Source organism: Spinacia oleracea, chromosome 1 (genome assembly GCF_020520425.1).
Source record: "Spinacia oleracea cultivar Varoflay chromosome 1, BTI_SOV_V1, whole genome shotgun sequence".
Classification (NCBI taxonomy): domain Eukaryota; kingdom Viridiplantae; phylum Streptophyta; class Magnoliopsida; order Caryophyllales; family Amaranthaceae; genus Spinacia; species Spinacia oleracea.
Genome location: NC_079487.1, coordinates 124,024,912 through 124,041,622, shown reverse-complemented (window position 1 = coordinate 124,041,622; position 16,711 = coordinate 124,024,912). Strand labels below are relative to the sequence as shown.

The following is a 16,711-nucleotide window of genomic DNA, read 5'->3' as shown; positions in this document are numbered from 1 at the left end:
GCTCAACATACGACATGCCGAGGATGCCATCTCCTACGTCAAGCGTGGGGCTAATTGTTTGGGCCCATATACATGGTCAGCCCAACTCGGTATAAAAAGATAAAATTACCCTTGGGTCTTGGGTACCAAGGAGGACAGCTGTTCATTAGAAGTAGACATAATTACATAATTACCCCCGTGTAATCATATAAATACTCTATTGTAATCATTAAAAAAGGGGCTATCGAATCATTACCTAAAAAAGCAAATCAGTTACTCTCTCTCTAGTTCTTCTCACTTAACAATCACTTGTCTAATTTTAAGTATCACACGAAGGTTCCTCGGATATATTCAGGGGCCGTTTAAAACGATAATACAGGTGGTCGAATATAAGGAGATTGCGGTCAAATACGTCATCGGTTAAGCTAATTCCCAAAATATTATATTTACAGTTTCTCCGGCAGAAACAGGACTCTATGCTACATATATACCGGAGTACTCCCTCCGCCCCACTAAAATTGTCTCATAGAAAAACCACTTTTAAAAATTTTGGTTGAAGTTTGGTATATAGGGTTGTTCAGTCATTTCTCTAGCTTTTATCTATGGGTGTATTCAGCGGTATCGTTTGAGGTAGCGAGTACCTAGTCAAGACGCTACGTGAAAATTTTGTAAGTGTTTGGTTAAGTAGCGGTTAGCGGTTGGGGCAGCGGTTGGGGCAGCGGTTGGGTAGCTTTTGTCAAACGTTGAAATTAGTAGCGTTTAAGGTAGCGGGTAGCGTTTGACAAATTTATAATAAAGTTTTAAATAATATTCTTGCTTTTATTTATATTTTATAATATCAACCGCTACTTTTACCGAACACTCATATTAGTTACCCACTACTTTGACAGCTAACGTTGCCCGCTACTATTCACCGCTACTCGCTACTTTAACCGCTACCCGCTACTCAACCGCTAACCGCTATCCGGTACTGCTAATTTTGCCGAACAGGGCCTATATCTCTCATTTGAAAAGAGAACGAGGCGAATTTAACAAGATATATGCAACAGAAAACTGGAGCAATTTTAGGGTTTGTTTGTTTGTGTCAACTTTTTTTTTTTTTAATTATTTCACCAATAAATAAATCATATAGGTTCCATGAGTTCTTACCAGTTAAGATAAATCCAACAAAATTAAGTTTTTCCCAGACTATTTAATACACAACTAATTTATTTTCAGCAAAATAAAGTCCAGATAAGTTCAAATTAATTTTACTTTCAGTCAAATTTAGTACATCCAAACATAGCATTAGTTGAATGAAAAGAGTATAAAATAACATCTTGTTGGATTTGTTTTAGATTATATCACACCATATAATTTATGGAGTCCATGTACTCCACATGCATAGGGTATGGACGTGTATTCAAACTTTTTGCAATGTCCAAAATTGTCGACAACTCACTATTTGTGTATTTTCTCCTCCGACGTTTTCATGAATTTATAGGAATTTTCCTAACTACTCCGTATATATGGTTAGGAAATAATGAAATAAATGAAATTATGCCCTTTTAATTAGTCCGGCCGAAATGATAGTAACGTACTAACGTACACGAGTACTCCGTATTATTGAAGGATGGTCGGAAATACGAAGTAGATGGTTTGTCAATTATTATCCACTCTTTTGTTTTATCAGTACGTACGTAGTTTCACTCTTGTAGAATTGAGTGATATAGAATGTAGGCATATTTCATGTATAACTGAACCAATGCTATTTTTTTGCCAATGTGGTTGTACTTTATGAGCATATGAGAAAAAGTAACAATACGACATACTCCCTCCGTCCCGGAATACTTGACCTGTTTTTCTTATCGGGTCGTCCCTTAATACTTGATCTGTTTCTAAAAATGGAAATATTCTAACAATATTATATTATTTCTCACTCCACCCCTATTAACCCACCTACCCCCTACTCCATACAAAAAATAATTAAAAATTCAACCCCTACTCTCCCCCAACCCCACCCCTTCACACATTTCCCACTAACTACATTAAAATAATACCCCACTATCAACTACTACCTATTAAATTAAATAAGTCAATTCAAGTTCCTTAAACTCTGTGCCGGTCAAACCGGATCGAGCATTCCGGGACGGAGGGAGTACTAACATTAGTTGTACGATGGAAATACATACGTATGAAAATAGTCCAATTGCTGTAAATCTCTTAGTAAAGCTGGTCAAATAACGAAGTATATACTTACCTGGTTATTCCATATGATCGAGTTGTGAAAAGTTTAGGCATGTGGTACTTGGTTTTTCTGTAAGACTTGAGTTGGATAAACATAAAGTCTCAAAAAGCCTCTTCATTTTCACCCTTCGTGGTCATACAACCGTTAATTTAAAAATTACTAATAGTAAATATGAAGTACTCCCTCCATTACTTTTTTATCTTCATATTTCTATAAATGTCGTTCCTATTTGATCTTCCTGTTTCTATTTTTGGACATGATTTTTTACCATAATTTTCCCCACCATCCCTTATTTAATTCATCCACATTTCCCCATTCACCCACCCAACCCCACTTTTATGATTTTTTATTACTTTAATAAAAATATCTTCTCCCTCCTTCATTTCTTTATTACTTTTCTTCATTTACTGTATTTATTATTTTCTCTTACACCCAATCATTACAATATTTCATTTTCTTATTTTCCACCCCAAACGCCAAATAGGAAGATCATTTAGAAATGGAGGGAGTATTTGAAAAGTTTCAAAAAGTAAAGAAAGGACTCAATCGATTTTCAGTAATTTCCCCATTGCTACAATATCAGAGAACTGCTAATGGAAACGGAGGTTCCCTGCCTCAATTGTATTTTCGTGTTAACATTATGTTCCACATGATACAACAATTTGTTAAATTAAGGCTCCATTAGGTTTAATGAATAACATTTTAAAAACAAAACACAATTGCAACACGACAGGAGAAGATGCTATTGCAGAAGAAGAGGAAGGCGATTTCCTCGAAAGTTTATAGACATGAGTAGACATGATCTTGGACCAATACATATACGAATTACAATACAAGCATAACTGATTACACTCAATTGATATAATGCAATAACATTTTTAAGGTGGATAGTGCCGCAAAGGCAATACAAGTACAAACACAAATTCTTATTTATAATAGGTGTACAATAAATATTGTACACCTGAATAAAAGTTGACTCAAAATGCTTAAAAATTACATTTATATATATGTAAAAGTTATTTATTTTCCAACGATAATATTTTTTTATTTGAATAAAAATTATTTCTTCAAAATCACTAATAATGTACGTATAAATTAATTATTTAACCCTTTAAAATGTTTATCTATTAACTTTTTAATTTTATAATATAAAAGTTACAGAAAAATAGGTTAAAGTTACAAAAAAAACTGCATAAAAGTTATCTTGGTGTACAATAAATTTATTGTACAACTTGTGCGCGCAAGACCTTTTAATTTGAAGTACAAATACAAATTATAAATAGGGCAATATATTAAAATACAATTTACAAATGGAACAAAATGTAAGGCCAACATTAAAAATTTATGGTTAGGTGTTCTTTTGGAGAGAGAATAACCAAGTTTGTTTCCAAGAGAGAATACCGTTGGTATTAATACTTTATATTAACGGTTGTATAGTGGTTGTTCAGATGTCTTTTGAATGTTTAATTAGTGAGTACTTGTGATTTTTGGTAACGGGTGAATTAAAAAGATGTGTAATTTTAAGGTTGGAAAAATAAAAAAAATATATAAATACTATAATGTTGAATAAATATTGGATGTTAATGGGGGAGTGGAAGAGAGTAATCAGTATAATACACTATTAACTTGATGTTGAAAAAAGAAAATGGAGTGGAAGAGACATTAAAAGTTGTAAAACATAGAAACAATAAAGAAAATTTGAAAAAAAAACAAAAGAAAATGATGGATGAAAGGAGAGATGCCACATGGCTTCAAATAATCTATGATTTTCCTTTTTAAATGCTAGGTATAGATAAGTTATGAATAAAAATTATACGTAATAACTAATTACTAACTCGCAATAACTTAGAATCATATACAACTAATACAAGTATGAACGGGGTACATCTTTAAGAATCCAAGAAGTTCATGACATGTAATTGTTCCACTGTCAGTAGGCAGACTATAAAGAGAGTAATATCCTTACCACGGATGAGTTCTACAAAGGTACCATAATTAGACAGCCTATAAAGATATTAATTAATATCCTTTACCAAAGAATATATCGATTCATGAAAACTGAGTGGAGAACTGGAACAAGAACAAGCTATGAAATTTTGTCACCTTTTTATATGTCTTGTGGGCAGAAAACAGATCTTCGTCAACTATCATATACACATATACGTTCCTCCAAAATCTCCAACTAAGTAACATATTCTGTACAGGTTTCTCACCTAGAGTTGGAACCCATTAACCAACCAATAAAGTAGCATTACAATTCTTCTACATCAATTCAAGCCGTCCAAGGAAATAATCCTACGCTATTATCATATTAAAGGCAGAGACTAAAAACTTACAAAACAAATTCCTAATCACAGCCTCTAAATATGAATTTTAGTTTTTTTAGGATCTAAATTTACTGCTTGCTCACAGGTAATTACCTCCCCACCTTAACACTGGATCAAGGCCATCTGTATCAAGTGATCAATTGTGCTTGGATCAACCAACCTTTTGCTGTCTTTTTCAACCAAAAACTTCAACTCTTGAATGTAATATTCAATTGCGTGAAATCTTTACTAAAAAAAATTACATGAAATCATTTACGAATAATATAATTTAAAAACTTTTTCTTCGTAAATATGTATGGAGTAGTAAATTACAATTTTAATTACAACAAATGAAATTATGATGAAATAAAAGTCACCTTAAAAACAAAACAAAATCATGCACCGTAAAGGGTTAAAACTAATTAAAATTAAAAGCACACAAAAAATCTTACTATTTTGAAAATAAAATTATATTGAATCTTTAAACTTTCAAAGAGTTATTAAATTCCATATGTTGGTAGAAAATAAAAAAAGAATGACATACTAATAATTTGCAGAATTTCATCGACTTTCAGCGAATAGAACAAATCCAAAGCATATTCTACATAGGCATTTGCATTTTCAAATTTTAACATATCGCGGTCATGTTTTAAAGTATTCCGATCAACAAATGTTTTCCAAGAGTCTTATTTTGGATCTATTCTTTCGGGAGTGATAGAGTGCCAAAATTCAACAATTTGACACAAAAAAGAGATTCATTAGTACGTAGATACACAGTCAATATCACTATTTATCGTGTGCATGTTGTTTGGTTGAGGTCAAATACATCTCATAATATGAAAACATTTAAATATTGCTCAGTAAATATTAATTCAAATACATTTCATTTTATATGAAAACATTTACTAGGTACAAAACAAAACTTTCAATCGCGTGAAACTATTTATAAAATAAAAATTACATAAAATCATTTACGAAATATATAATTTAAAAAATTTTACTTCGTAAATATGTATGGAGTAGTAAATTACAAGTTTAATTACAATAAAGTAATTTTATCTTTTTTATGTTCAAAAGCTACAAACCCTAAAGTAGTTCAAACTTAAATTCAAAATAAAATATAATTTTCTTGAATATGAAACACAAAATAATTTCAAAAAAAATCTTCTATTCACATAATCTAAATATAGATCAGTAAACATTTATTTATACACATCTCATTTTATATGAAAACATTTATTAGGTACAAAAAAAACATTCAATTGCGTGAAACTATTTATAAATAAAAATTATATGAAATCATTTACGAAATATATAATTTAAAAACTATTACTTCGTAAATATGTAAAAAGTAGTATATTACAAGTTTAATTACAATAAAATAATTTTCCTTGTTTTTTACGGTTGATAGAATAATTATATTTTAGGTTGTGCCCGAACCTTTTTAATGACAAAACGGTTTTATCAATGGGATGAGAACAAACTATCAAAGAAAAAAAAGTTAAGGCATTCAATCACTATATGAGAAAATTAACTTCAATTCTGTTAAATTTAATATGTTTTGGCCATATTATGGACCTCAGTATTAGCACACCTAGCTCAATGCTCAACTTGACCCAATAACTTGAATCCACATCTATCTATACCTAGTCTATACCTAGGAAAACCATTGATTATTTTATGACAAGTGTCACCTCCATCTTATTGATTATTTTATGACAAGTGTCACATTCATCTTTCATCCATAAATTTGTTTTTTTTTTTCTTTCAATTTTTCCTTTTATGGTTTGTTATACGTAGTACTTATTTACAACTTCAACAACTCTTTCACTTTATTTTGCTCATTCAACATCAATTCACCATTTAATTCATACATTCAATCATTCAACTTCTTTCACTCCATTTTCCGCTTTAACACTCATAATTCACCATCTAATTTATACGGAGTATATTTTTTCAACTTTCAAATTTCACCTTTATATAAATTATATATTCACACTAAAATTGCAAACCCTCAATAAAATTAGCACTTTAAAAGACGTATTAATAACCAATATATAAGTGCATGTTCATCGAATGGGCTCAAAAGCTAGTTATATTCAATACATGTAGCACATGAGTATACTTAAAGATATGAAAAACACCATATTTCTTCCATGTGAGAGAATACTCCCACATATATAAAGTGAAAACTTTTATCTAACAAATCTCAACTTCATTGGTAATAAAGTCTCAACTGAGAAGTTCATAATCACCCAATCAAGTCATTTATCTCATTATATCATCTCATCAAACCAATTACAGATTTTTCAAGAAATGACCATGAGGTTTGTCTTAATGAATCAAATACCCCTAAATTTTCCAGAATGCACCAAATACTCCTGAGGTTTTAAAAAAGAACACAAAATGCCCTTAATGAGCATTTCTATCCTTTCCGTTAAGTCTTCGTTAGCGTGAATTTACTTTTTTGCCCTTACTCAACCATTTTCTCTACTAATCCTACCATTAACACTTAATTTATTAATTAAACCCCCAAAAAATTAATTAACTACTAATATTTTTTTAAAAATCCTAATTAATTTTCTTCTTCTTCTCTTCACACCATCAATCTTCTTCTTCTTCCACCATCATCATCCCTAATTAAAACCCTATCTTATTAACTTTTGCCCTTAGTCGGTCCTTTGTCTCTCCTCACCTTCACTTTCCTTCAATTCCTTCATCCTTCCCGAAAAAACCTCACCATTTTCTCTATCCTCAAGCTACAACAATTGTGGTCTCGATTTGAAAAGGAGGAGAGAAAAACAACCTTCTCATACGTGGTCTCCATTGAATTAGCTGGATTACCGAGGAATTGTGACATCCGCTCCACTTGGGAATCATTTGATTGTATATAAAAAAAATCGTGCTTCGTATCTGATGCTGCAATTTGTTTTACTTTTGGTACGTAGTTTAATTTTTCACTTTTTAGTTTTCTTTAATAGAATTTTGGAATAATCACTCAATTTGAGTTTTGATGCCTTATTGAGTGTAGTATTGTCCAGGAGTGGGGCCCAAGTAACTGGAATTTTGGGTTGAATTTGGTGTTCTTCATTCATCTTTTGGTAGATTTTTGGGTCTTTTCTGGATGAATTTTTCTGGATCATTTCATGAAAAATCCGAACCAAATATAATTAGTTGATACACATAATATGAATATTTGCTAAATATTTTTCTTCTTTTGTTTTCGACAAAATTTCACATTTAGGCCTTGTTCGGTAAAAATAGCGGGTAGCCGGTAGTGGTTAGAGTAACGAGTAGCAGTGAATAGTAGCGGGTAATAGTTAACTGTCAAAGTAGCGGCTAACTAGGGATGTCACATCCGAATCCGAACCGAGTCCGAGTCGATCCGAAGGAAAAAATTCGATCTGAATCCGAGAAAAAAAGTCCGAATTCGATTACAAACATCCGAATTCGAATGGATATGGATCAGATATGGAGTCTGCAGAGACTCCGACCGAATCCGACTCGAGTCCGAATCCGAGTCCAAATCCAACCCAAAATTATTTCAAAGTGTATTATTTTTCGTACATAACTTTTTTTTAAAAAGGAAGTTCCTAATTTAATCTAATATATATTTAATTAAAGCGCACATATTTGTAATTTATTAATTTATTAGAAACTTATTAGATTTTGGTAAATGAGAAATAGGATTTCTAATTTATTTTAAAATTAAGAAATATAAGTTCTATGTAAATTCGGATTTGGATATGGATATGGATTCGAATTTGGATATGGATATGGATTCGGATTTGGATATGGATGCAATTTTTTGAATCCGAATTTTAAACGGATTTGGATATGGATATGGATGCAATTTTGGAGTCCAAATTTTAACTGGATTTGGATATGGATGCAATTTTAGAGTCCGAATTTTAAATGGATCGAATTTGGAGTTTATTACATCCTACCCGAATCCGATCCATTGCCATCCCTACGACTAACTGATATGTGTGTTCGGTAAAGCGGTTAATATTCTAAAATAAAATAAAAGGTTGAATATTTTATAAAACTTTATAATTCCGTACAAATTTGTCAAAAGTTACCCGCTACCTTAAAACCTAATAATTTTAAAGTTTGACAAAAGCTACATCTACTCTACCGCTAACCGCTACCTAAACAAACTTACAAATTTTACAAGTGGCGTCTTAACTAGGTCAACCCGCTACCTCAAACGCTACCACCGAACACGCCCTTAGGCTCAAAGATAAAGACGTTGAGAGCGTAATATATTTTGAGCGAAAATTAAAGAGCACATTAAACAATAAAATTATAACAATACATTAAAAAGCGTTCTTAATAACGTATACATGCCACGTATATCCTTCCTTATTACGCCACATCACCACTAATCAACATCATGGCATGTCATTGACAACCAAAAAACATGTAGAAAAGATCGAACACTAGACCTAATTGTTAAAAATTACACATTCTACCATCTTAGCCAACTACAAGTTACGTTATATTTTCCATATAACCATATATATTCTTTTACAATAAATGATAAATTGAATAAAAGTAAATGCAAAAGAAAAGAAGAAAAAAAGGAATGATTACTTTATTTATAAATGTACAGTTATTACTTTCCTAGCTTAAACCTCAAAAAAAAAAAAAAAAAAAAAAAACTATGAGTAATAGAGTGTAATAATGAGTAAGAGGAAAACATTGACGGAGGTTGAGTACGTAATTAATCACTGATGATGAAGAAGAGGATTCGACTTTGTTTTGATTTTCGAATGTGAGGTTTTATATTGGGAAGGTTGTTGATCAGAAACTAATCTTGTGTCACCATCGCAATTCGATGAAGAAACCATCTATATGAGCACAGATTTTACGAAAAATAATAAAATCCCCGGAAAACGCCCGGGCCACACGTTAGTATACAAAAAATCATGTATATATTTAATTTCCTTAAAAAATATTACTAGTTATGAGGTGCCAAAAATCTTATAAAAGGACCTGTGTTATTGATCGTTGTTAAATGCGAGACTGGGCTGCACCCGTCATCAAGAGAGAGAGAGAGTCCACTTAACAAGACCGTACGAGGTTCTCCTTAAAACCACATATAAAGATTATTTTTGCGTGGACCTGGTCCACAATGATATTAGTATGGACCCAAAATCAATAATTTTCTCTAGCACCCTTTTACATACATAGAGACCTTTATTATTCATATAGTTACTATAATAATATATTAAACACTAAATTTCTTAGATATAGTAACCATATTTTGTATCATAGTAACCTATGTTTTTAAAAGTTAATTGTGTCTTAAAAATATATTATTCAAGCACAACATGTATCTATGACACCATTTTGATATTTTTTTTCCATAATAATCTTAATAAACATGCCAAAATAAATTTGGAGCAAGTTGTTGACCTTCATTTTGGCATGGTCCACAATAAATTTAGTGTGGAACAAGTCCATTTAAGAATTGTTGTATAACAATACGGGGAATAGCCCCTTAGCCTTATTAAATGATTACCTCTCCCTTCTTTTATCAATGTGGAACACTTACATGTATTGTTTGGGAAGACTTGCTTTAATACTCCCCCTCACGTGCAAGGTCTCTTTTTAGTTCGCTCACATGTGAATATGTGATATTTCATGGGTCAGAGTTCCCTTCTCACTCCCTTGGTTTCACACTGTTCTACCAAAATTTTGTGTTTGAGTGTTTCACATTGTTATGATCACTTCTATTTTTGACAAACAATTTTTATTAGCATAAATTGCTTTTTACCACCTAAAAAACTAAAACTCGTATTTTACCACCTAAAAAATATTTAAAATTTGTATTTTACCACCTGAAAAAAAAATTGAAACTTGTTTCTTACCACCTATTTAGTTTAGTTTTACTTGTTGTTTCTTTGAGATTTTGCTATCTGATCTTTGAATTAATTTTATTTTTTATTTCGTATTGTCCTACAATATACCATGATGTTCCTCACGACAAAACAATTTGTTAGACTAAGCTCAAGCAAACATCTTTGCAGATTTTTGTTTAATGTAAGTATGTAACACACAAAATCAACAATTTCATTAAAGAAACATTCTTTGAGAGTGCGGGTTGGTAAGGGAAACCCCCCCTCAAAGTGCCCTAGTGGGAATTGAACCTCAAACCTTTTGGAAGGAGGATTGGTTAGCGGAGGACTAGGCCAAGGCATTACTCGGTTCCATTAAGCAAACATATTGTCTGATTTCTGAACACTACAATTGTCTGCAATCTTTGAACTAAATTCAATGACCTGGTCAATTTCTCAGTTGCTGCATAATCAACGGAAATTAGCTATCCATAGTGAAAAGGGTACTTTCCCATTCAACAAGATGACCGCAACTAACAAACTCAGAATTGTAGGAGCAAGAGGTAAGCAAACAGATCACTATTTTTTATTATTTTTATTATGGACCAATTATTAGTTTATGATACAAGAAGTAAGGTAAATCATTGACAAATTTCAAGTATTAACCTTCTGGTAGCGAAATTCTACCTGATGACAATGAACAAATTAGCGAAATTCTACCTCAATCGTCTACCAAGCTAGGAAAATGACCACTGCTATTTACCAAGAATAACATCCTCAAGGCTCAAGGGTTAAAAAGGCTCCAATCATGGACTTTGAAGCTAGAAACACAAAGCTTGAAGACCTCAGCAATTGGCATATGTCCAGAATGTTCAGCGGGGACTACTACTCCAGCACCAACAGTACCAGCACTCTCACTCAATGGACTAAAATCACAACATGGAAATATTTTATCAGTTACAGAAAAACTCGACAGTAAATTAAGATACTATTATTGTCTTAATTATGGTAGAGGGCAGTGAAGCAGGCAGGAGTCGATCCCAAGTCTTGGGTACTACAATAACTACTTACCATCAGCTACTAGATACTATTTTGTACTATCATGGTTTTCTCATTAAAACCGGTATATATAAAGTTCAAACCAGAATCTAATCACAAGAAAGCATAATACAAGATGAGACTACATGATCATATGCAGCAAAATACAACGTTCTTCAATTCTGGACTCTTCTAAGCAGGTGCAGAAGAGGAATAACAAAATCAACTTGGGGAAATTTTGTGGTTACTTTTGGCAGCTTGGAATAGCAGGAACAAGGACATATATGTGAGGTAGTTTCATCTCATCCGATATGGGTCGCATGCAATCTCGAAGTATTGTCAGTATATAAAGATAAGCAGTGGATACAAATATCATTGGAAAGCATATGTCGTTTAGCAAGGATTATGGTGACCACCTCAATTTGTACTTGAGGAAAATATACTTGGATGCGGCTGAAAGGGGAGATTGAGGTAGAGATAGTGTGAGAAATATAGTGGTCTAAGAAGTAGATCAAACATAGATGGCACTTCAATCAAAAGTTAAAGAAGACGCACACTACACCATTTGAAGGTGTGTTAGGAGTATGGTATAGGAGCTTTACGGTAGAAGGTTGATATTGTTTATTTTTATTTTTTATGATCAGTTAGTGAAATTTCAATTGTTGTCTGATTTCATGTGAAGATTTGATCAGAGAATGTCAAATTAGTTTGTTGACCTGGCTAACCCAGACTTTTTTTTTTCTAGCAACGTCAATAAAACTCCTTCCCATGGTTTTCTGAACAAAAGAAAAGATGATGTAAAAAAAAAGCAAAAAATGAAATTTCAAGCTTACTTTATAACAAGAGGCTCATACGCAGTGATCAAGATATCTGTGCCAACTTCCACAAGACGCAAATTGGCCAAATATACCTATATAGGCCATACAATGAGTCAAGTCAAAAATTGTATATTCCGTAGATTCGTGCTGACATTAGCTGGAGAAAATAAACAATAAAATCCTAATAATACAAGAAAAAAACAACCCCCTTACCCTTACTATATTTTGTGCCTCTCTTCCTTGTCGCCCCTTAGAAATGGCCTGCATAATCATGACAAAACTAGTTTACATTTTCCTGAAATTCAAATCAAAATAAATTCAAATAATCCATTAGCATCAGCACATCCCATGCCGCCTATGCATGTCATCAGCTTAAGAACTGCCAATGATGTCCACCAAGGTTTTAGTTTTTGCTCGTTCTCAATGTCGTAAGACAAAAAAGAAAATTTGTCACCTAATTACTAGAAATTGGTTCAATGTAGAGTAAACACCTATAACATCATTAGGAAACTAGAGATTTGCAACTTAATATCACTATCAAAGATGGTGCAGATAAAATAACCAAAATAAATTAGTTCAACTGAGAATTGCACCTATTTAGCTATTTAACCCTCAGCAGAATAAAAGGCATAGAGTACTCGTGCCACCTTGCTTTTGTCAAAGACTTTGCAGATGTCGTAGAACTGTACTAAGCTGGATTTTAGATTAAGAAAACTGTAGCAATAAACTAAGTACCTAAATCCCCAAGAAGCGATATTACAAAATTACAAGGCACTTCTGGTTCCATCAGCAGTTCGATAACCAATTTGGTTGCTCATCACCTGGCAAACCATAACACTCAAGAGGACACAACATTTTGAAGACAATTGCTCTCACAAACTCGTATCATAGTTCATGCATAGAGTAAAAGTTTATCCACCAAATACAACTAAATTAGACTATGAGAAGGTTATATGTGTTCGTCAACGCTTTTTTGCAGTCTATTTTTCGAAAACATCTGTAACAGTTCAAAGAGAAAATGAACCACATGAAAAACACATCTGATAAGAAGGGTTGCTGTTATCCACACTGCAGATCCAATATATATGATTTGAAGCAAAGTTTCTAAGATCCAATATAAAAACTGGTCAAGCAGGGAAAAATACCATTACCCAGCAGACAGCACAATATATTCACCACAGCAAAAAGGGTAACAGAATGAAACAATATTACATCGACACTAAAAAGAACATGTAACATTAAGCATACAGGAGTAACAAGACCAAACTGGAATATGCTCAAGAACTGCGTGTATAGTACTCTGTTATTTTGTATCTGAAGATTGTCCTATAAATCAAGTTTCAGGAAGGAAGAACAAGAACTGGAAATGGAAGCATACTTAACCAAATTATTATATTAAACTAGTTTTTAGGCCCGGGCGATGCTCCGGGTTACTACGTTAATAACATTCACATTTACTTATATTATTTGTTTTTGCAATAATACATGACACATGCAATAGCTTAGTGGTAAAAGCTTTATTGTTTAAATTCAAGGTCATGGGTTCAAACCTTGTGCATACCATGTTTATCATTCTTTTTAAAGTACATGGAATGAACGACCTATAAGTAGAGCGCCACGTGGCACGTATACTTTCTTTTAGACGCCTTTTAATATACTTCGTATAGTATAGATTGCATACCATTTGGCCAACAGCACTGGTGACGACAACAGGCATGCTTCTGTAGCACAGTCCGGGAACTTCTAAGACTCCTGACTGCTCAATCAACTGCACTTAAAACATATTCAGTATTTCAGTGTGATTTAATATGGAATTAATATGGAACTCACCAACATATTTCCCAGTTTCGAATAGTGGAAGTCAAACAAAACCTGGAATCTTAGGAAAATAAAGAATAAATGATGATTTTGATGACCGACCAAAAAATTACATAATGAACAACCATGCAATGCCATTTTGACAAATGAACAAGCGGAATCGAAGCGTAACAGAACCATTGAAAACTTCAGCACTGTTGAACTAAAATTTGCCTGAATTCCATATGCTCAGTGACCACATAATTCAATTCAAAGACTGCATTTTAAGGAGGCAATGATGCATACTACTTAAGAGCGTGAAGTGTGAACATAGCACATAGGACTTTGTGCCAAGAATAACTCATCTGTATGACCCTGCTTATTTCACCAGCAGAATTTGAAGGCCATAATAGTATCATCCAGCAACCTTCTAAAAAGATAATGAAGTAGATTACTAATGGTGATATGATGATATCTAGTTTAAGTACCTTCCTCTCCCTAACAAAAGAAACTAATGAGCCACTTGGTTATTCTGTAATGGCTTTAAAGTTAAGCTGCTGTGCAGAAAACAGTAGCCCTCCAGTCGTCTTGGACGATTCCAGTCGTTAGGTTTGGATTTCCGTAATACGTTCATAACTTGAAGTAACATAGCTAGCGTCACGTAGGTCTCCAATTATGCAATAATAACTTCTAAATTCACTGAAACTTATCATAAACGGACATATTTATCAAAGGTGAGTTCTCCCACCGATCCTAATTCACATCCAATATCACAGCTAGAAACAACTTCATTATAAGGCAAGTTCCAAATTTAACATATGTAAAAACTCATCAAAGAATTACATAGTTAAAATTCATCCAACTCATAGAAACAAAACCAAACAAGAAAAACTCACCATACCACCTTCGGCATCCTGTTCCCTAGCAAGGTCTTGAAGAAACCACACAGCACTACCTTCATCAGCAACTTCTTTCTTGAACTCTAACAATTCAACGAATAGACTTTCGTCTCGACTAGGGTCAACAAACGCTTCCTACATTTACAGAAAAAGACACCGCATGTTCACCCTTTTAACAATTGTTAAAATTTAAAAACCCACAACACTCATCACTCCAAATAATTTCACAACCCAAAATAATAGAAATGACCTGATGATCAGGAACTTCCCGCACATTGCTCAAATCCTATCAAAAAAATATCCAATAAACAGTCAATTTATACTTTAATAATTGCTTACAAATAGTATTAAATCATTCAAGATAATTAGTATTATAAAAAAAGAACTAACCTGGAATCTAAGAGGAAACGTCATGGATATTGCCACACCAAATAAAGGGTGCTCAGAACATGCATCTTCTGCCATTTTTTACGCAAAAAAAAACTGCATTTCAAACAAAAGAAAAACACAAAAATCAACCAATTTGAAGTGAAGAAGATGAACTGTTGATTTAGCTAATAAAATGAACAACTTGAGTAGAAATGCTAAATAGCGGTTTGCCATGAATTAGTAAACTAAAAAAGTAAACTCATAACAATTTGGAGGGATCAGAATATCAATTTGGCTTCGATTAGCAATTCCATTCAAATAATACTATTATTTAATGTTTAAACATTGAAGTTAGGGCTAAACCTCTGGTGGTTGTGCAGCGGGGCAGTGAAGGAGGAGGTGCCCAATGCTCCGCAAAGAATCGGGCTGCGAGAAGGGTGGCGTTCTGGTGAAATGCGGAAGAGTGAACTTTCTACTTATTACTCCATACTAGGGATGAATCATGAATATAAATCAGCTGACTAACATCCTCAGATATGTTTATTTCTTTGATTCAGTGCTTCAAGGGGGAGAGTATACCTTCCACAAGACTAGCTCAGAGAGTTTGGGTTGACAAACAATGACATTTTTTAGGACTAAATTTGGTGGAATAGTTTCCCACAAATGATAACACCGAATATAAATTGCACTTACATGATTCAAAATCAAAACTTTCTAAATACTGGGTGTTCAAGAATCAAATTGAAATATTAACTACGAGATTGATAAATTGGTTAATTAAGTGGGGTTCTGAACTATGTATCATATAAAAGTATATACTAAACAACATATCATAGATGAGCATAAATGTACTTAGTTTTTGTTGTTGCAACTTACACTCAACTAACACTCAACAAAAGCTCAAGCAACTAACCATTTCTCCTACTAAGAAACAATGAAAACATCGATTTAAATAGAATTACACTATGAAACAATAGTGTCATTTCAACAAACACTTGGTGGGCAATACTTTTAATTCCCGAAACAACACAATTAACCAACAATTAACTGACCGGAACAACCAGTCGGAAGTTGAAGTCCACTTCTGGTGGTAATATTCGGTAATACAAACTGACTTCCGATTATAGGACCCGGCAGTACAAATCAACTGCCGGACAGAAATTCCAATTTTTTTTTTACCCAATATACACGAATTAACATCAAAGAGCAATACCGAATTGACAAAAAAAAAATGACATACCTATCTAACCAGGGAAGGGGATGCAAAACCAGAGAAACGGTGGAGGCACTGAAGGATTTCTTTTTGGGTTTTTGGAGACGCAAATTTGGTAGAGTACAAACTGGGTTCTTGATTTTGTAGCTTAAGAATGAAGCTAAAATACAGTGAGAAAATACAGAATTTTTTTTGGGAAAAAAAGGGGGTGTCGTCCCGGTG

The 16,711-nt window shown here is 33.0% G+C and overlaps 1 protein-coding gene across 4 annotated transcripts; it reads right to left on the bottom strand.

Annotated features, from left to right (window-relative positions):
- Nucleotides 1-10,919: 10,919 nt before the first annotated feature.
- Nucleotides 10,920-16,691, bottom strand: LOC110806166 (uncharacterized). 4 transcript variants are annotated; one of them, XM_022011821.2, is made up of 9 exons: nt 16,517-16,691; nt 15,640-15,765; nt 15,298-15,390; nt 15,158-15,193; nt 14,905-15,042; nt 13,893-13,979; nt 12,425-12,472; nt 12,227-12,303; nt 10,920-11,281 (listed from the first exon to the last, which is right to left on the bottom strand). In XM_022011821.2, exons 3-9 carry the CDS (start codon nt 15,370-15,372, stop codon nt 11,140-11,142), a joined length of 603 nt encoding a protein of 200 aa, XP_021867513.1. In that variant the 5' UTR covers nt 15,373-15,390; nt 15,640-15,765; nt 16,517-16,691; the 3' UTR covers nt 10,920-11,139. The 4 variants fall into 4 exon arrangements, with proteins under 4 accessions (XP_021867513.1, XP_021867498.1, XP_021867489.1 ...); XM_022011806.2 differs by having other exon boundaries at nt 15,640-15,702; XM_022011797.2 differs by having other exon boundaries at nt 15,640-15,721; nt 16,517-16,690.
- Nucleotides 16,692-16,711: the final 20 nt, after the last annotated feature.